The sequence below is a fragment of the Crocuta crocuta genome, unplaced genomic scaffold, assembly GCF_008692635.1.
Source record: "Crocuta crocuta isolate KB4526 unplaced genomic scaffold, BGI_CrCroc_1.0 scaffold28, whole genome shotgun sequence".
Classification (NCBI taxonomy): Eukaryota; Metazoa; Chordata; class Mammalia; order Carnivora; family Hyaenidae; genus Crocuta; species Crocuta crocuta.
Window position 1 is genome coordinate 141937 of NW_027533256.1, and position 27768 is coordinate 169704.

The following is a 27768-nucleotide window of genomic DNA, read 5'->3' on the forward strand; positions in this document are numbered from 1 at the left end:
TTAAAGGGAAACTAGGAGAGGCTCCTTAAATCATTCCATGTTAAGAGACCAACAAGGAAGGCAAATAACAAGAATCTGGGAAACTCCATGGCCTGTTCCTCCTTCAGGGGATGTGAAGCCCAAAGTTATCTGTCATGACACAGGAATCCCTGGTTTGGAGCACAGACAGTTGCCACTTGGCTCAGTCTGGCTGCGAGAGTTGTTGTCTGTCAGGGTGACTAAAAAACATAGTGCATCAGGATCCAGACACACAAAACGAGGCTGTTCACCTAACGAGTGTGATGAGAGTTAAGTGACACTGAAAAACCCGGGTAAGTCTGATACCAGAACAAAGGGGAAACAAAGACCATTAGTGCAGCATCCCGGCAGCATTTCATGCTGGCAGATGGGTTGCAAGAAATCCTTGAGCAGGAGCCTGTTTTATTTGCAGAAGCCACAGTGGTAAATTAAAGCCCATCGTAGCCCATTCTGGGCTCTCCAGTTTCTCTTGGTGCTGTTCCTATCACCGCCCATAGGCCACTAAAACCTTTCCACGTTCAGAATGATTGATTCTGCTCAAACAAGCAAGCCACAAACTCATGTTGAAAAACCCACTTCAAATAAGTCATTAGCTTCCTTTATGGATTTTTCAGGTCATAAGGAATAGCACCTAGGAGTCCTATCTTCTGTAGAGAGAAAGGGAGTATTTGAAGAGGTGGGGTGACCTGGTGGGCGACCACCAGACGCCACATGAGCCCCTCTCTTGCTTTTCAGTCAACAAGAGACGTATAACAGAAACAGGTGCTGGCCACCTCACTGCTGGTCCCAGGTATTCAACAAACGAAACTGCCCATGGGTTCTCCATTCACATGCCGGAAGTGGAAAGGAGGGCTTGGCATCCTGTCTTTACTTCCAGAGCACTTGGGATACAGAAAGTCATGGTAAGGACGGAGTGCCTAAGACTCTCTGACTCCTCGTGGGACAGGCCATTCGAGCTGAGCTGTAATTGAGACCACTGTGGGCAGGTGGGGTAAAGCAGTAGCTGTGGCCATAGCAGTAGCCCAAAGGCGCCAATACCAGAAACCCAAGTTCCATAGCTTGGCAAGCTTCGGCTCACCGCCTGACCCACGTTTAGCAATTCTGATGTACCATGGAGCAGACAGCTCCAGCCCGGGATGACTGCTCCCTCAGCCCCTCTCCAACAGGCAATGAAAGCAAGACCCACTTTGAAAATTCTCCCCCATCATGCAAACTGACATAGGCATGCTTTTCAAAAACCCACAGCCAATCTGTTGATCATTACTTATTTACAAAGGCCTTCGGGCAGAAAGTCCTGTAAAAACCATGCTTGATACGGTATACACTAGCTTTTTCTGCTTGTGGAAAAAAAGTCCCCCCAAGGCTACCTCAAACCATCACTTTCTATTGCACATAAAATGTAGCGTGTAACACTAAAGTATTTAATATATATGGTATAATATATCTACAGGAAAGGCATTTGTGTAGAAGTATGTTACCCTGGATTTGGTAATTTGATGTTTTGCTGAAGGCTACGACTTAAAAAAGCTTCCACCTCATACAGAAGACCTGTCATCTTGGTACCCAAGAGCCAACAGAATAAAGAAGTACCCTTAAGCAGCAAAACTTTGACACAGCTTTGAAGCATATGAAAACAGTATAACGCCTCAGAATTATTATTACTCAAGATCAAAGAAATGAGCCATACTTTACATAGCAAACAGGGACAGGGAATTTGGCTCCAAAGGTTTCAGATTTTTCAGACTTCTCTTTATTTATTTATTTGCTTCTCTAAATTTAGGCAAAAGAAAGCGCCTGGGCTTTTCTCTACTTTAAAGGGATAAAACTATTAGCATTAGATAAGGCGATTACCTAAAGGTGAGTAAATAGGAAATGAATGGTAGCATGACAACTGGCATCATAAAAATGAGAAGCTTGGCAGTTGGTGCATTTCATTGCTCCTCATAAACTGTAAACAAGCATGTAAATCAGCAACACCCCAGCAAGACTGAGCGAACGGGCAGGCAGAAGACTGGTAAGGAAACATTTAATAGGAAGAGATGATCATAATGGAAAAGGACATGGGGCATCTTCCATGGGAACCTGTGTCCTCGACCACATGGAGGACTGCCACGTCTATGTCCTAGAAGGGTGGCCGTGGAGGGCCAGGAAGATGGGAGTGAAGGGAGGGAGGGAAAAGCAGGGGGGAGTGGCCATAATTTTATTTCAGTAATCAAAGGGAGGAGAGTAGCCAATGGCAATGAAAAGAAGAAAGAAACATCAAGATGGCAGGTATTTCCACGACTGTAATCATTCAGGGGTCACTCCTGCTTTGTCACTAGGGTGTTGGAGAGTTAGGATGTTGGAGGAAATAAGCACAGGATTGGCAGATGAATCGAAGACAACCTGGGGAAATGAAAGATCAAGAGGCCCAGAAGAGAAACCTGCAGAAGTCTGTTGAAATCTGGTTTCATTTGCCATTTCCGAGAGGAAGCCATGGCCAAGATAAAAAGAATGACAGGAAGGAAGGAAGGAAGGCGGAAAAGGAGGAAAGAAGGGAGAGAGGAAGAGAGGAAGTGAGGAGCAAAGGAAGGAAGAAAGAAGAAAGGAAAGAAAGAAGGAAGGAAGGAAGAGGGGAAGGAAGGAAGAAGACAGAGAAAGAGTACACACATGCTGTATTTCATAATTAATACTGCTTTTAGCCTGAGCAGAACTGGATTACTTTTGAACTTTGCTTTGGCAAGTCCACAGATTATTAGACTTTTTTATCAGTCAAAATCAATTAACAGAAATTTGATTTCAATCGACAGGATAAAAGGAAGGTAATCTTCAGGTTCATTTTTGATTGTGATGATACATCTCACATATGGCCTTAAGTACAGAAAACAGTCCTCGGAGGGACTCCAGCAGAAAGAGACTTGCCGGAGGCAAACTAACCACACGAGTTCCTCTGATTGGTTGCCGCCGTCATTAGTGCCACTGCTGTTTAGGAACTACACATAGACAGGACATGGTGACAGCTAAGACTTTAAAGCCTATGTATTTTTCAAACAGCTTTTCAAACTGTTTTTCATGACAGAATTTTTTCAGCTCTATCATTAACTGCTGACAAGCTGACAGAATAAATACTCCAGCCTTTAAGAAGCCACCTAACGATCGGTCCCCTCCCCCGCCGCCTCATGCTTGCTGGGGAGGGGAGGCTCTGGGCCTGGGCAGGGTGGGGAGGGGGCCGGGAGAGAAGGCGAAGGAGCTTAACGGGGCCCGCGTGGCCGTGGCCCCTCTTCTTACCTCATCAGCTTGGGTGAGGAGCTTGGTGAGTTCCGCATGCCTCCGTTCCGCTGCTTTTTTTTGGGGGACAGTGTTGATGGTGGCTCATCTTCAACTGGAAATATAGGCAACTCATAAGATTATGAACAGTTTGAGGGCAGACTGTGAAATACAGGCAAGCTATCAAAGGACACACACTCACGGCTCAGTCACTCACTAGGAATTCATGGCTGTCTTTTAGGACCCAGTGACAAAGACCAAATGTGTTAGTCAAAGAGGCCGGCTTAAGAAAGGTGAAATCATCACCCCTTAACACTGCAGCCTTTGAACATGCACTTGATACAGACTAACCCAGTTTGTAAAAGCCCTACCATAAGAAAGGAAAGAAATCAGGATTTATCTGTATATAAAATACATTACATATATGGGAACACTCAATCATTTTTCTTAGAGTTAATTTTTAGTTACTTTGCTGAGTAATTGAATGGGTTTTCTCATAACCAAAATCAGAAACAAAGTTGTATGGGAAAGAGCTGCATAGTAGCTGCCAGCCAGCTGATTCTAAAAATGAACCAATGTAGCTGGTGCCTAATCCCCGCACACCAGAGGAACAGCCTTGGAGAAGGGCAAGGATTTGAGGCCTTGACAGCCAATGTTTCAATCAGTCAGGGCTGGGAACATTGATGCAAGCTGGCTCAAGGATCCATAGCCCATCTCGGCTCTTGTCCCCGTACCTCCCTTGAGGGAGAGCATGTGGGGCCGTGCACACAGGATCCTTTCTTAACTCATTAAGACTGTGCTGCGAGGTGGAAGAACCGAGCCGGAGAAGAGCACCTGCATGAAGGAGGAGGTTGCCACTGAATGGGATCTCGGATGATGTGGTGGGGGGCAGGGAGGGAGGGCAGCGTAGGGGGTCAGAAACCAAAGGCTGTTTTCTAAATGTCTAAACCACACAGATCGCTAAGCAATATGAAGCCTCGCTCACAAACAACACAGCGCACTCTACTGCTTTTGCCCAAAGACACCCGCTAATAAGCTTTATAGATGTATTAGCCTGCATCATGCTTCTTTTTAAGAGAGCTGCTTGATAATTAGCAGATGCGCACCCAGCCTGTCATCCAAGGGCATCAGCGGCAAAAGTCTAGCCCTCCTCTCCCCACCCCCACAATTCAGGCTAAAGCTGTAATGTCAAGAAGGAAAAATAGGATCCTTGGATTCTTAGAGTTGACTGCAACACAGATTGGGAGGAAGCACCCTTGAAACTCGGAATGCACGGCAGTTACCTTAAAGCTAAGAAGAGAAATATTAGCAGTGATGACATCAAAAGAAGCTTGACATATGTTAATGGGGTACAAGTCTTAGGTGAGGTGGGGAATGCCATCTCAGCTATTTGAGAATGCCCAGGAAGACACACATCAGGGCATGCATTATATGGTACTTCCCTGAAAACCCTAAATAAATTTAGTGTGTTACCATACATGGTTCCAAGGGACCATAATAATCCAACTATCTTCCAAACCTGCTTCAGAGTATCCCACTTGATAGGTACCCCTAATCCACTGTTAGTCTAGGGTCATCTATATTCTGGCTGACATATGGAAAGGGAGCAAGAATGCAGTCTGAGGTGAGAGTGAGTCCAGAAGGCAAGGAAGCACCTACAAATGCCCACAGCCTGCTCATCCCAGCAGCTGCTCCCCACCCCCGCCCTGTTCCCCTGAGGCCCAGGCTCAGGCAGCGACCCTATCAGTCACTTAGGGCTCTAGGCAGGAACTATGTGGTTGGGAAGGATATCGCATCTTATCAGAAATGAGTATCCACAGCAAATCACACAGAGACTAAACAGCACTTAAAAGATTAAAGGAAATAAATACAAGCCACATAAATGGTATTGAAAAAAATCACTTAGAGTTGATATGCATCTCTCGGCAAGCAAACAGGCACTCTGAGCTTGACCTGAATTCATCTTCCTTTCACAGGATAGGAGGCCAGGCATCCCAGGTTAATAATGGGGTAGAAAGGCAGTGAGAGAGAGAGAGAGAGAGAGAGAGAGAGAGAGAGGTGTGTGTCTAAGTATACTTCGGCACTTTCCCCATCTAAGGATGGGGTAGAAAGTCTTGCATTGACTCCACCCATAATGCAAGGTCACCTTTTAATATGGACTGCTTGCAATTGCTGTACTATGTTCAGGGTGACCTAGATTAGTTGAGTCACAGGACAGACTAAAATAACATGTGTGCATGTGAGTGGCTCTAGTGGGGGTGAAAGTCCTTTCCTTCTTTATCACACAGGCCTCCTTAGGCTTAGAGTGACATATCCAGAAAGGTTCTTTACCTAACCTAGGCTACTATAACATAGCTTCATTCAAGGCCACCAGATGTTGTCACGGTTTTATCCAATTTATACACTGAGTCTATTTCAGTTAAGACCTGAACAGAAGGCACACTCATTGGCATTTCTGGTGGATTGCTTTGCTTAACTATTGTTTCTCCATTTGCCCTGGACCGATAATAAATAACCTGCTTTGGTTAAGTGCGGGCTACCCTTGCACCTTGTCACTGTTTGTTTACCTGCAGTGATCTTCAGATGGAAGACGTGTAAGTTAATACCTGTTACCCAGCTCCAGGGAGACACTTGGTTCTAGCGCTAAAATTATACCTCCTTCTATGCAAGGAAACTATTTATTTTCATTGCACCTCAGAAAGATCATCCATCATAATCATGCTGCATTTAAACTGGGATTTGTTCTCTTAAATGAAACTCATGTTCAAAGGTTTCCTCCTGCACTCACAGGCGTAGAAATGCAGATCTGTTCCCTGAAGAAACAGGGGGAAATGTCTTCAGCTTAAATATATGAACGCTGGGTAATGGAGACCATTACATATGGCGTAGGTCCCACGAGAGAAGCAGTGATAAGTTCTTTCTCATAAGTAGGTTATAAACCATATTTAATTATTAGCCTTTATATGGATTCTATCAATTTCTGCATATTTAAAGAAAGCAGACCTAGAAAAACTTTTAGTTAAGCTATAAAATATAATTTTCATTTCATGGCTTCTGTGACTCTATGAAAGGAATAAAAATTGAATTAAAAAGGAGACTTAAATTTACTTACTTTCACGAGAGACAAATGTATTGAAGTAATTGGCCACTACCTTATGCCAATGCACATTTTTGGGCTCCTACTTAGCCTGCTTTTTGACTAATTACAATAGACCTCTGTCTCCAGCATTTTCACCTGCATCACGCTGTGGAAGTGCATGAAGATATGATCTCTGAAAGGAATCTGACTTACCAGCTTCTTTAAAACACAAACAAGTTCAGGAATCTGATGTGGAATTTTTATAGGAGCTGAACTCCATCCAGTCTCCCAAGTCCTCATAAAATTCAAGGGCTTGTTTTTGCACATCCCTAAGTATAACACTTAATGTGCTGTTGTAACTTCCCAGCGCTCACTTGTCTAATAGGCACTGAATCTAACAGTTTTACAGTTTGGGAAGACTCAGTGCTAGAAAAATGTCAGGCAAGTCTAATGAGGCTTCAGATCCCTTGGTTTGCGCTAGAGTTTAATTTAAAGTTACAATGATGTTTTAACATGTTTGCTTATACTTGACTAAAGAGGATTCATTATTTCAATGACATAACCTCCAGACAATGTTCTGGGAATTGATTTAAGATGTGGTGGTAATTCCAACAGCCTTAATGCAGAGTCGAACATCTGTAACAACATTTTACTTGACTCTTCATCGGCATTCTGTTTTCAAGCAAAAACAAGGCAACATCTTCCAGACACACTGGCCAGAACTCTGGGCTTATTTCAAGATGATCCTATATTTTACTGGATTTTATTTTAAAAAGAAATCTCTTTTTTTTTATTGGCCTAGCCAGCTTGCAAACACTGTGTCAGGGTTACCAACACCTCTTTGCGGGCCTTTTGAAGGAAATGGAGCCAGGATTCCACCTTTCGGCTTTCCTAAATAACCCAGTGCTGACATGATGGATCCTATGCTCAGCGCCAGCCTGGGGCACATTCCTTCTTCCCTGTTTCCTCAACAGGGTGTAGGGGGCTGAAGCCCTTTGACACTTAAAGGTAAATTTGTTGGCTGGAGTTAAAAAACAGTTCAAAGCAAATAAATTCGGAACTGCAATAAAAGGCAAACAACCCGTAAACATGAGTCGACTGGCTATCTCCATTACGTTATGAATCACCACATCTGGAGAAACCCACATCTGCACACACTTAGCAGGTCATTAGTAATGTCATATTCACACTGGAATCACTCAGAGTGAGCGGCATGCAAAGTGGTTTGAACGCAAAGGCATCTAGCTAACAGGGCTTCTGACTAAAGTCTTGAGCAAGCTGCTAGTTTGGGGGCAGGGTCGCTTTAATTGTTATTTATTGTATTCTACGGCTTTTCTCTTCCATACTTTGCTGCCCAACAAGCTGAAGGCATGCTGAAATCGACAATAGTACATCTTTCTTCTTCAACTGAGCTCAGCATGTTAAGATAGAACACTGAGGGGTGCAGTTATTAAAAGGACGGGCTCCAGAACTCCTTCACCTGGCTCGGTCACAAGCCGAGAATTGTGAGCTGTATCCTTGAACTCAAATAGGTCTTTGGGATAGCGCGATCTAGCTGCAACCTTGACTGCCAAACAATAACGAGAAAAGAAAACGGAAATGAATCCTTTGCAAAATTTTTCATTAGGAAAGTTCCAAATGAGTTTTAACCTTAAATAGAATGATAGCTTTACATGAAAAGGGAAATTTCTTCCTCACAGCTGAACTGCAGTTTTTCTTTTACCCCAATGGCTTCTTGAAATTCTTCTTGCTGTGTTTTTGTCATCAGTGTCAGAAGGCATAATATGTCAGAAAACAATCTCGTTTGTGAAATAATTTCCAAAAACTTACAGAGTACCTTTCTCCCCATGACAGACACAGACACTGAAAACTCAGTTTAGCAGCAAGACCAGACCCATTATTTTCTGAAGTCCGCTAGAATGCATCCTACTAAATAATCATTATGCTGCAAGTCATCAATCCTCGCTGTTTTTTAAGTAGCATTTTCATCCCACACTGCAGGCTTGGTCACTTGGTTGTGATTGCTGCCTAACTTATATTAAATGCCATGGGTTTACTACTCCTAAGAAAGAAGGATGTGTAGCATCTCCTGTGTCATGAGTGACAAAAACAAAACAACAAAACAAAACAAAACAAACCCAAAAGTGGGTGCGTGTTTTCCATCTTCCAGGATACAAATCTTGTCTTACTAAAACTGAAATTTGATCAAAAAGAATGAGATCTTGCCATTTGCAACAATGTGGATGGAACTAGAGTGTATTATGCTCAGTGAAATAAGTCAGAGAAGGATTAATATCATATGATTTTACTCATATGTGGAATTTAAGAAACAAAGCAGATGAACATAGGGGAAGGGATAGAAAAATAAGATAAAAACAGAGAGGGAGGCAAACCATAAGAGATTCTTAAACAGAGAACAAACTGAGGGTTGCCAGAGGGAAGTGGGTGGGGGATGGGCTAGATAGGTGATAGGCATTGAGGAGGACACGTGTTGGGATGAGTACTGGGTGTTATATGTAAGTGATGAATTGCTAGGTTCTACTCCTGAAACCAATACTACAATATATGTTAGCTGACTTGAATTTAAAGAAAGTTTTTTAAGAAGGAAAGTAGGAAATTTTGCTTCTGGTGTGTGTCTAATTTTGAGGATGGGGTAAAGATGGGAAAGAGAAGAATAGAGGCTGGCAAAAAAGTGTTTAGCAGACTTAAAGTGTATACTTTCTTTTACTTTTTTTTAATGTTGATTTACTTTTGAGAGAGAGAGAGAGACAGAGACAGACTGTGAACAGGGGAGTGTCAGAGAGAGAGACAGAGACACAGAATCTGAAGCAGGCTCCAGGCTATGAGCGGTCAGCACAGAGCCCAACGAGGGGCTCAAACACCTGAGCTGGGAGATCATGACCTGAGCCAAAGTCAGATGCTTAACTGACCGAGCTACCCAGGCACCCCTTAAAGTGTGTGTTTTAAATTTAAGACTGTTTACAGTAAAAATAAACATTCGGCATAGGTAAAAAAAAAAAATGAAATAAAAAAAAGAGGGTAAGGAGAGAGGGTGAAATTGCCAGACGAGGGATGTTAACAGTGTGCTTCCCACTTTCTGTGTGTTTACCAAACTTTCTTCCCAAGAAAAAATCATGTTAAGTTACAGTAATACAGTCATTTCCCAACAGGTCATCCACAATGGATAAAACTTCTAAGCTGACCCAACCTCTCTCTAATATGATGGAAAGCCTAAGACTTTCACCTGAAAATCTGGGCTAGTTAACTCTCAAGGTCTTATAATGTAGCCATGAAAGAGCAATCCCTGAGCAGGAGCACAGAATGGCCCCTGCTTTCTGGAAGGATATCTCCTGTCTTGTAATCATAGACTACCAGAACCCTGTCTGACTGTCACACAAGCCAGACAGGTGAGAAGGTGCAGATATTTACAGAAGCAATGAAGGAAAACAACAAGAACAACACCTGCCAGATAAATAATCCACATTGTCAGTTTGGTTTTATAATTGGTGTAAAGGATTGCTTGACTGTTGGTTCAGAATGAATCCCATAAGTGGGAAATGTCATGTGCCCATCAACGAGGTTGATCCACTAAGGAAGCTAGGACACAGTGAGGTAGGCATTGGAGCCAAGTTCTATGCCTAGAGGGTCATGAGCAGGTCAATATGAGATCATCAGGGAGTTAAAGTGGATGATATCCTTGAAATGAGAGTTTCTGGTCTGAAAGCCTTGGGATAACACACATCCCCCAGGAAATTGGTAAACACTTTGCAGTATTATTGATAAGACCAATCCATAAGCCTATTTTTTGAAAGATCATGGAGAATATTAATACACAGATCCTGAAAAGATGAAGGACACTCCCTCTCAAAGTCAACAGTAATAATATCTCCAACATAAGACATATGTAATTCTCTCTAATCGAACAGTCACTTTATCATTTACATTATCAGGCAGGATAATTTCACAACTTCTAGTTGAGAAATAGGGAATACATGTACTTGGAAAATCTAAAGGATGTGGGTTGAAAATAACACTAACCTGTCATTATGTAAATTGAGGATGGAAAGTATCTCCAAGTGGCCCTGCAGCCCCAGCACAGGAGTACCTGACCCCAGGTAGGTTGAGGGGGCAGGGAGGGGAGGTTTGTTGGAGCTCTTTCATTTCTGGCTTTTGTAGAGCTAATAGGAGGATGGGGAGGGAGATTTTAAGGAACAATAGGTTATGTAGAAGTTAATCACAGGGTGTATTTCTGGCTCTATTCACTGCCTGGGAAACCTGAATTGTGTAAGTTTGAGTCCATCAACACAGAGTAATGAAAGAATTCAGCTCCTACATGGGAGAGAGGAAAAATACTATATAAATACACTAACAGAACCCACATGACCTGGATTGCAATGTTCTCTACAGAAACACTGCAGGCCTAATGGATCCTCGAAAATCAAGCAGAGTGGATTAGATGTTACCTCCTGAACCCACGTGGCCCCTCCCGCCTCAAACTATAAGCCTCATGTTCTGTATGCATCCTGGTAGGAGTCCAACATTCACCAAAATGCCTTGTATCTAGAATCTCAGCTCATATATCTTCGCTAAAAACTTGACCTGCTGTAATAACTTGCCCAATGCTCTGTTTGGTATTTGGTAGAGAATTCCTTTTGGAGATCTGGTTGTCTTTGGCTTTTTCTTTTTTTCTTGGAAAAGATTGTTTCTATCATCTCAAGGGCAAAGAAAAGTCTCAAACAAAGAAGAGATATTAGCTTCTAAGAGATAAAACACAAAGATAAACAATGGAATTCTAAGAGCAAATACACGACTAAAAAGGGAAATGCAAGAATTTCCTTGAATTAATGCAATGGAGTTTGAAGATTGGGAAAGCAGTAGAAGATGGAAGATAACTTTTACTTTGAATCAAACTGCAAAAAATATATATACAGAAGTCCAACAAAACAGCCCTTCTCAACTTTCCTTTCCTTCTCTCCCTATTCTTTACTCTGACACCAGAGTGAAGATGCTCATGGCTTTGAAGCCAAAAAGTGTATTTGACTCTTTTGTAGTCTTGGCGTGTGCCGTACCTGTTTGTGAAGGACAAGTTTCAGAGTAGGGATAAGACTTGCTAAATTCCCGGCACCAACAGCTGCTTTCTTTCTTCTTATATTTCTCAAGTTCCAGGTCAGGAAATTATAGTCTGGAACATGTTTTTGTATAGTCCATAAGCTAAAAATGTTTTTACATTTTTAAATGGTTGGGTGAAAATCTATGAAGAATGACATTTAATAACACATTAAAATGATGGGAAACTTGGGGGCACCTGGATGGCTCAGTTGGTTAAGCATCTGACTTCGTGAATTTAAGCCCCACATTGGGTGGGCTCTGTGCTGACAGCTTGGAGCCTGGGGCCTGCTTTGGATTCTGTGTCTCCCTCTTTCTCTGCCCTTCTCCCACCCATGCTCTGACTCTTTCACTTAAAAATAAATAAACATTAAAAAAAATAATAAAATAAAATAAAATGATAAGAAACTCAAATTTCCATGGCCATAAATAAGGCTTTATTGGAGCATGGCCACAGTCATTCGTTTACCTATTATCTATGGCTGTTTTCACTGTACAACAGAGTTGAATACTTGCAATAGAGATCTGGTGGCCCGCAAAGCCTGAGTTGTTTACTAGCCAGCCCTTGATAGAAAACGTTTGCTGATCTCTGCTCTCATTTATCTTCTCACATTTTCCTAGCCATCCAGTTTTCAAAAATGATAATGTGTTTCCCCATAGGCCAAGATGGCCAGACAACAAAAGAACACACATAGAGCCCACTTCAGGTGCAGATTTGAGGAAGTCAGGAGGGATAGAGGTATTTTAGCAGTTTGAATGTCCCTGCTATCCAACCTGTTAGGGGTCTGGCCAGTCTCCCCGCATTTGGGGAAACCAGTCAGGTGAGTTTCCCAGTTTCCAACTCAAGTGAAGTCAGATTCATCTACGCTGCACTTTGAGAATCAAGGCAAACCACATCGACCATGAGCAATTCCTTGAAGCTGTCAGTATGTGCTGCAAGTCCACCCTGAGAGCGCCGGCACAAGACAACAGATTAACCATTAGACTAGATATGTTGAAAATATACAGCTTCAACCTTTCCCCAGCTAGCTCAGAGCGATATATAGATGATTATTTCAACCGTCAGCTGCCGCATAGATTTAAACCCCTGCACAATAACTCCTGGATTCATCTGCCCCTTGTCAAACTTGCACGGCTTTAGTTGGAGGATACATGGTGTGGCAGTTTCACTGTGAATCCAGAATGATCCAGACGGCTGCTGTCTCTTTGTTAACAGGAAGCCAAACTGATGAGTTTGTAATGCATTTCTTATCAAAGGTAGTTTCAGAAAAGAAAATGTGCCCCATCAGTTTGGTTGGAATTTCACATGCAGTAGATTATGGGCTTAATCAGAACATCTCTGTTATTTTCGTGGGGAAATAGAGAATTCTGTATCCATCCCATTAAAATCACTTAATACTGATGAATTATGTATTTATAAATTTATAATTATCTTTGATTTTTTCCCCTCCTTTCAGGATACTTAAAAAAATCATCAGCTAGAGCCCAGAAAACAATGGTGCTTCATAGACACAAGCATGCTAATATATTTTTTTAAGTTAACGCCGATCTTTTTGAGCTGCGTGTCTAAAATGATCATAGTGAATAAAGGGATTGTAATTTTCGACTCATATGTTTAACAAAGACAAAATGGACTGTAATGGAATTTATGGAGCCTGTAAAGGAACTCTTTCTCTAATACGGTTTATTATCAAATAGATTTGGATTTACTGTAGGATAAATCAGGCCCCACTGAAATGTACCGAGAGAAAATGACTATAAGGTACTGAACACTGCTCCTGGCACATGGAAACTGCTGCCAATTTTTTTTGTTGTGCTTATTCCGTATGAAAATGCCAGCATTAAAACTGTTATTTATCCCACCTTTATTTAAAATTCTGACATTTTATTCATCATGGATTTTTTTGTACTTTGACTTAAAATAATATATTGCATGAAACCATCACTTATCTTGATTACTGAGATTCTTGGCGCCATCTTAAATTTGGTGCCCAGGGCAAGTACCTCACTGTCTTTACTCAAACCCTGGCCCTGCCCTGCCCATTTCTCGAGAGTGTTCTCAAGACCCTGCTGGGTCTGCCACTCTGTCTGTCATTACTAAGACGTTATCTTAGTTAGTATCTGCATGTGTGTCTATTCACTCCCTTGTTCAGAACTGGGCAAAGCAAATATAAAACAAGAGTTATTCTTTTGATCACTTCATGCTGTTTGCATGAGATTGTTAAGGAAGACCCTTACAAGAAAGGTTTCCTTGTGGATTTACAAATTGTCAGACATCCAAAGGAGTGGAGAAAAGATCATGCTGCCTCAGGAATCTGAGATTTGCCACCTGCCTGGGGTGAGAAACAGAACAGAGAGAAAGGGTCAGGTCTCTCATGGACTTAATTTCACACTTCACATCAAATTCTCCTGGTTAACACAATGTTGATTTACATTTCCACTTTGGGGTAAAAGTTTTTATTTGTTTATATGTTTTGACTCAGATATTACCTTCCTTCTCGTTTTGTGTTTCTTTCCCCTAAATGGCTTCAAGCAAATATGACAGGCAGAAAATGTCCATCATATTTTCATTTTACTATTTATGTTTTAAGGATTAATGTTTGTTCCAATAATTCTATTTGAAGACCAGCCTAGCGTCTAATTGTGGGCATGGGAAACTGTTTTCTAAATCATAAGATGTTATGCAGATTAGGATCATCATTATTATTAATATCACTATTATTACTGGTTCACCCATAAACACCGTATCTTCCATTGAGGTGGTTGTGACAAGAGCCACCTAGAATTCTAATATGTATTCCAGATGGTTGCACTGATACTTTCTCCGAAACTCTGATAAAGGTAAAATGCATGGGTTTTTAGTGCAAGCTAGGTACCCTCCATGGCCCGATGAAGAATGTTCTGCCAGAACACTTTAGAAATACTGTATGTTTTTAACCTTGGGAGGTAAGGACCAGTCTGGATTGTGATTTTACACTAAAGACAGCATTTAGTATATTTCTTAAGGGCATAGTCATCTTCTAAAGATGCTCTTGAACTATAAAATCATTATCTGTATTCTACTGTAATTTATCCTCAGACATATTCTGTGCAACATTTTAAAATGCTAGTGCATGGTGGGCCCCTTTCTGGTCAACACAGAAAACAAGGTGTAGAATGCAGGAGTGGGGTTTGAAGGGGTTTAGAGATATTTGGACTCACTCTCTTTGGGCTCAAGACTACAGTAATATGCAGACTCAGAACCAGAGCCCAGGTCTGCTGACTTCTAACCCAGATCAATTGCTCTCAGAATTCTGCTCACAAAAGCAGCATGAGGTTACAAGTTTCTAGAGTCCAGCCACCTGCCTAAGTCCCACCTGTGACCTTCATTACAGCTCTGATCTCAGACAAGTTACTCAACACCATAATGTCACAAGATCAGCTATTATCTCTGCTGGACAGAGGTGGACACCAGGATTTGGAGATACTATAGAGTTAATCAGGGCCACATACTAACAGCCTGAGGACCAAATACTGTCCTGATGTGCTCTGCCCGGCACCACCTTGCTGCTCCACAAGACTTTATGTGTAGGGCAGTCATTTATCTGAAGTTTGTCCATAAAAATATGCACTTCTAATGTCTGTTTGAAAATCTTGCAGAAGACTGAGCTCCCACTCCAGAAGGGTGAGCGTGTCATGGGGCATGAGCTCACCAGTTGGTCATACACCCCAGTGGTGCCTATTGTACCCAAGCCACATGGCAGGCACCCCTCTCTAACATCTCTGGCCCTGGTTCCAATGACTCTCAAGTGCACCATCCCTGCGAGAAGGACTGCAAGGTATGGGAGATCCCTCTACATATGTCAACTCATATCAGGCTTCAAGGAGAGAAAGAGCTAACACAGAGGTCTTGCAGCCACCCTGCTGGGGCTGAAACCAGGTATTGGCAGATTACCTAACTTCAGTTTTCTCCTCTGTAAAATGGGGATCCTCAGAGTACCATCCTCACAGGGTTGTTGTGAGAATGTACTGAAAATATAAGAAGTGCTTAGAAGAACTCCTGGCAAGCTCTGGTTAAATGTTACCCATCATTATTACCGCAGCTTTGAGTAATCAAAGTAATTAGAGCTCTCTTGACCATTGGGTCCTTCTCTGCAATACCAATCTGCTCTCTTTTGACTTTGTTCCATCCAGATGGGTTCACGCTCTCTCCTCTGCCCCAAGTAACTGATCAGGTATCCGAGCACTACAACAAGATGAGATTCAACACCCCCTCCCCATCCTCTGCTTTTGTTTGACTACCACCTTTGTCCTATATTTCGTATAGGAACGGCTCAGGTCAGAATAATTAGGCTATGCCAAGGGTCATAAAAACAAAAAGAAAGCCAAAAACTGTTTAAGTGGGCCACTATTGGAGAAGGCTGGGACCATTCAGAGCAAAAACAAATGAAAATCATATGGAAATGTGGAGAAACCCCACTGTTTCCATTACATTACAGGAAATTCTTGCTGATTGTGAAGGACTCTATCCCTTGAATTTCAGGTGGGAGGTCATGGATGGAGGCAGGCATGTGGGCAATGCGGCAGGTCAGGAGAATGACAGGGCAGAGGGGCAGTGACTCTTCCACTATCCCTTCCCACAGGTCTTCTTTCCACCTACCTACTCTGTCCACCCAACAGGAAACTGGTTAGCCTGCCTCCTCCAGGAATCCTTCCTAGGCAAGTGTAACAAGATCGAATCCCTCCTTTCTTTACAAATCCCTTGGCATTTCTTATCTCACACCCTCTGACATCTCCTTTTTTTTTTTTTTTTTGCATTATAATTTGTTTTCCATTTCGAATATCTTATTACTCAATTAGACGTATAAGCTCCTTTACTGTAGAGTTTAGAAATCTCTGAATGTCTCATAGTGGTGGGCCCCTGGTAAGGTTCCTAATAAATGGCTCCTGGTTGCCAGAGTGGTGGTGTGGCAGAGGAAAGAAGCACAAAGAGGAAACCAAGTTCATCTGGGCTTAGATCAAAGGTGTGGCCTTGGAAAGGCACTTCTCCCCCTGGAGGACCGGCATTTACTAAGCACAAGGGCCTCTTCAGCTTGAATCTGCAATAGTTCTGGGCTTCATGCTTTCTTCTGTCACCTGACAGATACCACAGGAGCCAGCCATGCACAGAAAGCCACAGAACTCTCCAGCCCCAAATAATTATCCAGCACTTCCTCCCAGACTGAACCCTAAAGCATTGCCGAATAGGAACACAGAATTCCTGGTCTAAGAAAACTGTGGCCTGGGTGGCTTAGTCGGTTAAGCGTCTGACTTTCGCTTAGGTCATGATCTCGCGGTTCGTGGGTTCGAGCCNGCCTAGCTCAGTGGCTCTCAATCCTGCCTTTCAAAAACATGAACTGAGAAACTTTAGGGACTTTACGGAGCACCAATGTTTGAGTCCCACCTTGGACCCTATTCAACAAAACTTATAAGAGTTGGGGCTGGGGCTGGGCATTCCTTTTTTTTTTTTTTTTTCTTGTTTTCTTGTTTTGAAGATGCATAGTAGGAGAGAACCACAAGTCTAGCTAAAGAGATGACACAGCTGCAATATATATATATGACATGAAATGTACATGAAATAATTTGCAAGTATTACACAAAACAACACTAGGAACGTGCTGCATGATAAGGTCAGATGAGCGCTAAAAGAAATGCCTCATTCGGGAAATGTTAGAAGGTGTAGGGTGGTCAGGAAAAAAAAAACGTCAGACTCGAAACAAGGGTCGGATGGACAGAGACGTTAGCCTCACTGAGCTGCGTATCCTCAGAACCAATCATGATGCTGGAACACTGAGGCCACGATGCTGAAGAAAGTAGGTGGCAGCAAGCCCAGGGTAGGAAGGGCTTGCTACGTGGAGGGGACAGCTTGCACAAAGGCAAGGAGATGGGAAGGTACTAAGCTAGGGAACTAGAAGAAAATCTGGTTGGCTAAAGCAGGCAGGTCTATTCGAGAGCCGAGTGGGGGGTGTAAGGTACAAGAAGCATATGGCTTTAAATTCCAAATGACTGAATTGTGAATCTTAGATACTAATCTGAATCCTCTGAAAGTTACTTTTCCTTCAGTTTATGTACTCAAACTGAAAGAGGGCAGCGGGTGGCTTACATCTAGGCAGAGTCTATCAAAAACCCCTCACTCAGCCTACTTTCTTTATGCCCACTTCAAAATTGTAAGGGTCCAAAGATAAGATACACACGCGTGTGCATAAAACTAAACAGGAGAGGGAGGCCCCTGGCAGTGGTCCAGTCCCCTTGGAGGTCTCGTTTTTTATTCTGGAGAAAGTATCTGACAGGAAAATAAAGTTACTTATGGCCTTGGAAAGGGGGTCCTGTGAAACTCACACGGTTGCTCCCTCAGAGCCTGGCCAGGTAAATCCAACCTTGACTCTGGGACAATACTTCCTGCCTTCAAGTATTTGAGATGATTTTGTCCCATCTAAAAAGATGGGAAGGAAAATCATCAGGGTTTGACTTCAACAAGAAAACTGATTGCAGTCAACAGTTTGAAAAACATTTTCAACAAAACTAGTGATTTCAAGTGGATTCATTGAGAAAGAAAGGTTTCCCCCACCTCTACTCCTTGGTTTCATTTAATCAATAACACTTCAGCATTTTCTCCATCAAAAGCATAGAAGTGAATAAAAGAAGAATGTACATTATGTTATCTGGATCCTTGACCTGCACCCCTCAGGCCAGTGTGCCAAAAGAAATTTACAAACTCAAAAGAGAACATTCTTGCGGTGCCTGACTGGCTCAGTCAGTAGACTCTTGATCTTGAAGTCATGAGATCAGTCCCACATTGGGGGCAGAAATTATTTAACTAAAAAAGGAGATGGAGAAATTCTTATTGGCTTTTCAAGATAAACGGTTTTGAAATCTTAAATTACAAAACAAGTCAATTACTTGCATTCAAAGTTCTTTATAGTCTGATAGGTGGCACTTAATAATGAATAAGATGAACAAATAAATGAGTTGCCCTGAGATGTATTTTAAGTCTCCCCTTCCATGATCCCAATAAATCCATTGTCCCCTCTGTAGGTCCATGTTTACTCCCAAACACCCCATATATAAAAGAAATAGTGTAGTTTTAAAAAAGCAAAAAGGGGAAAAACATAGTTTTGTGTTTAAAAAAATGAAAATAGGCTACGTGTGGACAAAAGAACACTCAAAAAATAGCTTTGCTTATATGTTTGTTTTGCTTCATTGATGCCCAAATTAATGAGCTGATCAGTCTTTGTGTGGATAACATTGTTCTAAAAAGCCCGAAAACCTCTGATGCTATTTGTCAGAAATTTAGTTTTGGCCCAGTGAGAAAGCAACATTCTTTGGTTAACTTGGATTCTAATTAATCCTTGATGAAAGGGTATCATGATAAAATTATTTTTATATAGCACATTAATCCAATACCTAAGCCACTTTTGTAAAAATGACCCACCTTATTCTGGTGTGGAATGAGCCTAGGGAATTAATTTGTATAAATAAGTATTAAATAAAATGGGGACTTGCCACATAACAATAATCAGATGGTTGGTGCAGGTAATCCAGTCTTAGGGGTAAGAATCTGGCATTGAGTAGTTACCTTTTAAAAATATAATAACATTTATTTAACTAGGGTTTGTTCCAAAAGAGCATTAAATCAAGCAAGGTGGATTTAAAGAATCTTAGCAATTGAGAGGTGATGTCTTAGGTATATCTCCTCAATAAACAAACACGCAAACTCAGTTTTAGAAGTTCATTTTGGAGAAATAAAGGAGTATCTGGAAAAGAAAAGGCAGAAAGTGTGTGAATGGGGGGGGTACCTAGAATACATCCAGGTAAAGGGTTTCATTTCTAGAAAAGCAGTGCCACCTGCTGGTCAATCTGCATTTCAAGCCCCTCTGTGGTTTGCCGGCCATCATCTATCTTGCAATCTATGCATAAATATACAGCAGTATTTCTCAGCTGCTGTTATACATAAGAATTTTATTACCAGTCGGCAGATTTCTAACACACTGGTTGCAGTTTAATAATCCTCTATTACCTGAAGTATGGGTTATATAAAAACCTAGAATGTTAATTGTTGACAAACCAATTCTAATATGTAAAGCACTGTAAGTCACCCAGTAAATATCCAAATAAATTGAAAGGGATAGCTCTTTTTCCTCTAACAACGTGTTATTAAACAACACAACTTGATCACTTACATAAAAATAATGTTCATGCATTTCGACGTGCTAAGAAATCAGGAAAAATGCATTATAATCTTACTAACTGAGAGCTTTTCCTTCATTTACAATTTAGAGGAAACTCTTTTTGCTGTGAATATTTTTCCCTTTCTTTAAAAAAGTGTACCTAAAGCAAGATGTCATTTAGGAAATTTTCTCATATAACAAAACCTGAGTTATAAATAACTAAGATTACATCTATAAAATGTTATATTTTTAAAATGGCAATAGAGAAGTCGTGGAGAATATAAGTCACCGATACAGTGAGCAGAGAAACGCTACCTGTCATTTTTCAGAATAAGATCACACAACTGTGATAGCAAAGGAACACAATAAAAGGAAGAAACAGGGATGTGATAGGTGACTCTGATTATATCTGCAAAGGAAACTGTGAAATAAATTAACACCCAAGCACCCACGAAAGGCATATTGTGTATAGCTTCCCCGCGAGTGATCGTTACACAGCAGAGAAGGCTGGTGATTTTGTAAGAACAGAAATAAGGTGTAGGCTGTGAAATCTGGTGGTGATAACTAATGACCACACAACATACAACTTTGATTTGATCTCTAACAGAAAAAAAAAATTTTTAAGTACTCTATGGGATAGATGTATGCAAGAGTGATTGTATTTTTCACTTGAAACAAACCCCAAATGGGATCAAAGGGCTCCAACAAATGAAAAATGACAATTCCTGTGTCGTCCTGATTTGATCTCAAGCAAAACTACCATGCTGATACCATTCTGGAGCTTGGGAGGAAGGCAGGGCTTGGGCAAAGGATTTGGATCCCATTTGGCCCAGACCCTCACACTAATATCACTAATGAGAAAATCAACAATAAGCAGAACTTGACTATTACAAAGCAATTTAGAAAAGGTGATGAGGGGAAGTATCAACACGACCAGACATCAAAGATGGGTTGAGATCAAGACCATCATCAAGAAAAGAAATTCTGATAGAATTTTAAAGGAAAGAAGTGTCATCTCTCCCCACCCTCTGTTCCCTTCTTGTTTGCTTTCCAACATCCCTTCCATCTTCCAGTAACACACTGTCCATGTCCATGGTAGAAATGGAAAAGTCATAAGACAAGGGATGATGAGGCCACAGTCACGGGTGCTCTATCAGACAGGTTCTATTATTATCTCCATTTTACAGATGGGGAAACAAAGGGATAGAGAAAATACTTGCCCAAAGTCCCACAGTTGTAAAGGAGGATGTCTATTCTGGGTTCACTTAGATGAAGTGAGAAGAATAAATATTCATACATGTGTAAGCCATTACTCTTATTTTAGAAATTGGCATGCACTGAGCATCCATTTGGTGAACATATCAAAACATGACTGCTCCAGAACTGATTTCCAAAGTTTGCGGAAAACACACAAACTTTTTTTGTGTGTGTGTTTCCCTCCCTCTCCCTGCTCTGAGGTTCCCCAGAATTTCAGGCTTTAATTGCCAAGGAGAATCACTTAGCTCACTGCACAGTGAGATGAATGGCTTGGGAATCTCCAACTAGATAGCTGAGAAAATAAAAGAGATGTCTCCCTACCAGATATCCATCTTCATCTTCATTGAGAATATCTGTGAAGGAATGGCCCTTCCAGCAACTAGCCACTTGCACATTTCATAGCCATGTCCCAAGACTTCCCAGGCCACATGACCTTAGCCCCTTCCTCTACCCTCTGCATTCTTAGCAAGTTTCATTCTGTCATTTTCACAGGGTCTCTCTACTCTGCAGGTCATCACACCTTCCTTTTCAGTAACACCTGTTTAGGGCTTTGGCTTTGAAGCATCACTGCTGGATGTGTTCTCTCAGTTGGATATGTTACATATGTGGAAATTTACTCATCTGCACTGAAGAAACGGCCAGATTGACCTTGACAAAATGCAGAGAGCAATTCAAAGCCACTCAAAGGTAAGAGAGTGCTTGGGCCAGGCTGAGAGTTCTGCAAACATCTGGAAAGCTCTCTGCCCCCTCCTTGTCTCAAGCAGAAGAAACAGAATAATGGCACTTAATAGGAAATTGCCATGAGACATATTCAGGCTTTGGATACCTTGACGTGGGAAGAATTGCCACTTAGGTGCTGTTGGATTCAATCTGCCTACCTTAAGTCAGAGTCAATGATTCTAAAAGTCATGAGTGGACTTAAATGTTTCTCCACATTGGGGCAGGCTGATACAGCCATGTGCAAATGGTCACAGCTCTCTAGAAATGGGTCCCTCTCCTCATGTCGGCCCTACCCAATGCATCAGTATTTTTGTGCCACCCTGACTCACAGGAATATATATATATATATATATATATGCTTGTTCTCCAACATCCCTTCCACCTTCCAATAACACACTGTCCATGTCCATGGTAGAAATGGAAAAGTCATAAGGCCATTTCAATAAGACAAGAGATGATCTATATCTATCTATCTATATCTATCTATCATCTATCTATCTATCTATCTATCTATCTATCTATCTATCTAACTATCGCTATAAGTTGTTTAGAAATGTTTAGGAAACTTCACGGATCTATGCAATCCTGTTTCTGGCATACCATCTATTCCTTTGACTGGTGGTTGAGAATTCTTTCATTTATTCATTCTTTTACTCATCAAATATTTACTGAACTGGAATCCTTCAGACCATTTCCTACTCAGGTATTCTTGTCTACATCTGAAGCCCAACCAAGGGTGCCAGCATGCTGCATTTCTGACCTTGGAGAGAAGGGAGGCAGCCCCTATGTCCTTTCTTGACTGAGTGCAATCCAACAGGCCCCAGTCCAGAAAAATGCCATTGGCCAAAGTGGAGATCACTTTAATCAAGCAGTCAGCTCCACTCCCAGAAGATGGCCCATATCCTGTGGTCTACAGACACCCTTTACACACTGTTGGTGCATCTTGAGTGACTCCAGCTCCAGGAAGCAGTCTTTCTCACTTCACTTAGTCTCTCAGTGCAACTGACCATCCCAAATGTAGATTTGCCTCAGAAGCTTCCACTTTGAGTTTATATAGTTTTCTCTAGGAACATTTGGAATATTCTCTGGGAGTATTTGCTAGTATTCACCCTGCTATATTGAAGGGGATAGAATGGGAAGTCTTCAGGTTTAGCAGAAGAGGTCAGAGGAGCTTCTTGATTGCTATATCCATCCCAGAAGGAGGATAGCTCCTTCTGTAGATGACCAAGTGAGATGGTCAGAGACGAAAGGTCTCCGAGTCTCCAGACCCTTCACCCAGTTTGTCTGAGCTGGACTCCAGAAGAATGTCTCCTCAGAACAAGAATCTATGGGCATGTCTAGAACCTCCCTCCAAACCAGGCACCATCTAGACATTTACCAAAAACAAGCAAACAAACAAACAAAAAAACACACAAAAAAAAGTCTCTTTAATGCTCTCTGAGATTTTAAATGTGAGGTTCTGACAATGCTGGCCTTGTTTCCACACATTTAGATTCCTCTTGGGAAAATGGTTGGCTGGGGAAACAGCACCCTTGTAAGTAAATGTGGAGGTGAAGGATTCCCTGATTATCTAGGTAATTCAACACATTGGTTTGGAAGAAAGCCCCTGAGAGAGGAAAAACAACACACGGCCAAGTGAGTGGGTACATTCTGCCTCATTCCACCTCCAAAGTTGCATTCTCAGCACATATGCCCCACACTGTCATGGAACCCAGGACTCTAGTGCTTTTCTGAATTGTCTTAATGACCCTCTGGGGTCAATGGCATGTACAAATTCTACAGCCAAGGATGGCGGATCTACAGCCATGATGAACAAATAGGTCTTGTGAACAGAGAAGAAAATTGTGCCACGGTACTTAGAAATACCACATGACTTCCTCAGATTTTGTGTGGTAGTACTTCACAGGAAATGTGTTTCATATTTCCACTGGAGTAGGCTAAGTGGTTGAAAACTACAGTGAATTTTCAGTGAATGGGATGTGAAGTACTTTATTATTCTTTTCCCTCCATAGATGTAAGGAGACATGCTGTCTCAGAAAGGTGCGGAGAGAAAAGTCTCATTGCCATACAAGGGATTTGAAAAATAATTTTCGTGAGCTCTAGCCATAGCTACCACTTGGAGCTTGAGCCAAGACCCTCCGGGCCGGTCACATGCCCCTGCTGATGGCACTCACTTGCTTTGTTCCCGCTGCCCAGGCTGGGCCAATACCATTCACGGCAGCAGTTGGGAGCTGCTTGCCTCTGTCCCCCATCAACACACTCAAAAGATGGGAGTCTTATTGGAAATGCAGAGGCGATGTGGGAGGAAGAAGAAATAGGGGTTGGAAAAGGAAAAGAGATGGAGCCCCCCCAGGATGGGGGATAGTGTATGCAGCCTGGTAGGTCTCCAGTTCCGGCCAAGGCTTTAGTAAATTCCCCTGCAAACAGGAGTCCAAATAGGAATCATGACTGCTGGGTAAGCTGGGGAGAATTAAGCTCAAGAAACTTAACTAATGCAACTCAACAGCTTCAGAGCCATTAATTAAACTTTCTTTAAAAAGATTTTTAACGTCTCGGATCTGCATTTGGATAATGTGCTTCAGCTGCAGAGTCCTGGAGGCTGTAACTCCAGCCTTCCTTCCCAGAGCTTCCATAAGCAGCTCTCTAGGTCTTCTCCTACCACAGCCTCCCCTCTGGGGGTCTTCTCCACCCTCAGGGGGAGTCTCCCAACTGTGTCATCAGGCCAGCCCCTCCTTGCACATCAGCCCCAACACTACACTTCCTAAAACAAAGTCTCTGTGGTCCTTTTCTGGATCAAACACTCTGAATGCTTTCTATTGTATTGCAGATTAAGAACAAAACCCCTTCATGGCTCTTCTCCCAGGGAACAGTCTTAGGCTTCCCCTAAACAGGGTGACCTCCAACTGTGTATGTATCTGACTAACTCAACTTGCCCCACAGCCTGGATGGAAACATACATCTTGTTTTAGAATCCCAGCTCCACCTACTGATTCAGGCAGGACCTGAGGCAAGTTATTAAACCTCTCTGTGCCTTAGTTGCCTCGTCTCTAAATGGCACAGTTTACAGCCACCTCAGTTTACAGCAGCCTCAACCACAAATAACAGTTACTACCTTGTGGAAAGGATTAAATTAATATATATACAAGACATAGTGTCTACAATGCAGAAAATGCTATGTGTTAGATTTAATAACATATACACATATATATATGTACACACACACACACACACACACACACACCCTGGCTGTCCTGGCAGAGCACCTTGCACACACTAAGAGCTGACGTTACACAAAGCCTCGTCTTAATCTTAGTCTAAGTGAAGCTCTAGCCATTTCCTTACACTGCCACCTTAAGAAGCCTCGGGCTCCGCGCAAGGGACGACAAATATAACAGTAGATCTGCCTGGAGAGTGGACCTTTACTCAGATAAGACAAAAGCATCAACCTCTTCTCAATAAGAGAAAGGAATTTTTCAGCAAACCTTAGCAAGCCTCACCCTCCTCTCCTCACGGATGAGTCTGATCTGTATATCTCCACATCCACTCCCCTCTGAAAATGGTTCCCACTATGCTCATTGCTTCTCGGCTTAAACCCGAGTCAACGTTCCCAAACGCTAAGATCTTTCCTATGAGTATGTTGGCAAATGCCTTGAATCTGTTGGGCCAGATGACAAATGCCCAGCTCAGATGAAGGAAGCATCTGAGTGAAGCAATGGGCACCATCCGAGGAGGGGGAATCCCAGGCATGACTGAGACCAGAGGAGCTGTGCATCTAGGGCTTGTTTCCACCCGGATGGGACTTGAAGGCAGGGTGTGGTGGAGTCCCGTGCTGCCACCCCACGAGACTCTCTTCAGTGACTTAACACGATTGTTGGTCTGATACTAATTTGAGACGATGCCCAATCGCATCACAACAAAGTAACCGCAGGCATGCGACGGCGATCAACTCGGGGCTATCCTGAACGCCGGCTGGGGGATTCCCTGTCTCCACGAGCTGCACGCTCCCACAGATGTTTCTAAAAGCCTCTTCCCAGAGGCCCATTTAGAGAGAAATTAAATGCAACTTTGACTTAATTAACGTTTTAAATGATAATGAATACAATGTAGATTCATAGGAGGCATTTACATTGTGTTGTAAAATTGATAAAAATTTAATAACTCTTTGTTAATAAGTTATGTCTCCCCAGACCCATAAAGCCTAAGGCACTGCAAACTCCAGACTGGGTCTAATCTGGGCTCCTGGTGCAGGTGGAGGAAGGAGGCAGAGATGGACCTGACATTTGCTCCAAGCCTGCTCTAATTCAAACCTCTGCTTGTTCATCAGTACTTTATTTCATACAGTAAAGGTCAGGATTTGGGCTCAAGGCAGAGCCTTGACAAGAAAGCTCAAGTGAAAGGCAGACTGGCCCTGGCATCTGTCACCCAAGATAGTGGAGGAGGGAGGGAGATGGAGAGCTAACTGGCCACATCTGTCCTCCACCACGGAGGTAAGATGGAGAATCCACTGCCCGGTGGTAGGGGCTGTCAGGCCGAGTAGCGTGACAAGCGGCCACTGTCCTGAGTAAAAATGCAAACATAATTTCCATGTCACCTTGCAGAAGGACCTCTGCTCAGCCTCCTTGTGGCATGCCAATGCCATTTCTAGTTTGTCCTCGAAAAGCCGAGTCACTTATTAAAGTGTCGTACTCCTGGGAAGGGAGGTGTCCAAGTGACAGAGGGACACACAAGGGACCCTTCCATCTTTCCTCATTCTGACCTTTCTACTTCTTGTCTCCTAACTCTGTTTCAAGGGATTTCTTTTGAAAAACTGGCTGCCTTTTGCCTGAATATTCCGTCTCTCATTTATCTATATGAGGTAGTTCTTCATAGAATATTTAGCGTAAAGAATTCAACAACACCTTTGTGGGAGAAGCACGAGGTCCCCAAGTACAAGTCAAGTACATCACCTGACATCGAACTAAAGAAAGCATCTATTTATTATGAATGAAAACTTTAGAGATAGGCATTTGAAGAGGATTCTTTTCAAAGGAAAGAAATCCTTTGCCCATGTATGATTTTGTGCCTTACAATGCTGATTTAATTAGCTGACCACTGTGGAAACACTCGGAAGGCCTATTTCCAATCCACCCATTGCTAAATGTGGCTACCACAAAATCGAGTGAGAGGCAGTGGCTTCTATATCCTTGCCTGCTACCAACAAAAGTGCCCAAAGATGCCCTCCCAGGTACATCGTTCGTCTCTTGTAATGATTATGTGGCTGTCTGGCCCCATTTGCCTTCCTGTTTTCACGTCCTGCAATGATGTGCAAATGGCCAAATCAGGGAGTGTGGACTGGGGCTAGAGCTGGAGTGGAACCCAAAGGTTGCTTCAGTATTTACTGTCGCAGATATAGAGAAGGAGAGGGGGTGAGGGAGGAAGAGACAGAGACAGATCATACTAGCGTGAACAAGGAAAATAGAAGAAATTACAGACCCAGAATGAATGGGCTTAAGGAATGCATGGAAAACTATGATTAGCTGAGTTTCCTTCAGCTCTTCTGTTTCTATCTTTCTATCACTGATGGTCATGGTGGGAAGAGTCTTTGGTTTCAGGGCCCAGAAGTAAAATAAACAGATACAATTTGGGGGGAGCTTGAGGAAGTCACCCAAAACTACACACAAAAAGGAATCAGATAATGATAGGCTGTTGATTTTTAAATACAGCTTATTAACTCAAATCCCTCCTTAACAGGCATTGGAGACGGCCCATGCAGGGTGTGTCCTGTTATAGACATTTTCCTAGAGCTATTTCCACCCCTTGCCCTCATATCTGATTTTATGTACTTCAAAATGCCATTAGTTCACTCGAGTGACTTTAGTTCTATTGACAATGTTAATTCTCTGCCTGTACAAACCAAAGGCTACTCGGGATAAGCTGATTTTTGTTTATTATCTGACAAGACTCAAGATTACACTAAACTGATTTTGGTATGTGTCTCTTCAACCTAATGGTATTGGACTTGTCCTCTCAGCTTAACCATCGGAGTCGAATGCCTCCTTGTATTATATTTATACCCGAAATAAAAGTCATGAGCCATTTAAAATTAGCTACAGTAGTTTGCAAAAGGGTGTACATAATTGCACAGGTTTAAACTATTAGTAAATTGAAAGGTGGGTG

The 27768-nt window shown here is 42.3% G+C and overlaps 1 protein-coding gene across 4 annotated transcripts in view; it reads right to left on the reverse strand.

Moving 5' to 3' along the window:
- KCNMA1 (potassium calcium-activated channel subfamily M alpha 1) overlaps positions 1-27768 on the reverse strand; it is a 738944-nt gene that overhangs the window by 92513 nt on the left and 618663 nt on the right. For all 4 annotated transcript variants that reach the window (XM_077746494.1, XM_077746498.1, XM_077746497.1 and 1 more), the window contains exon 19: positions 3286-3379. In XM_077746494.1, coding sequence (XP_077602620.1) covers positions 3286-3379 — 94 coding nt within the window. The remainder of the gene's footprint in view (positions 1-3285; positions 3380-27768) is intronic.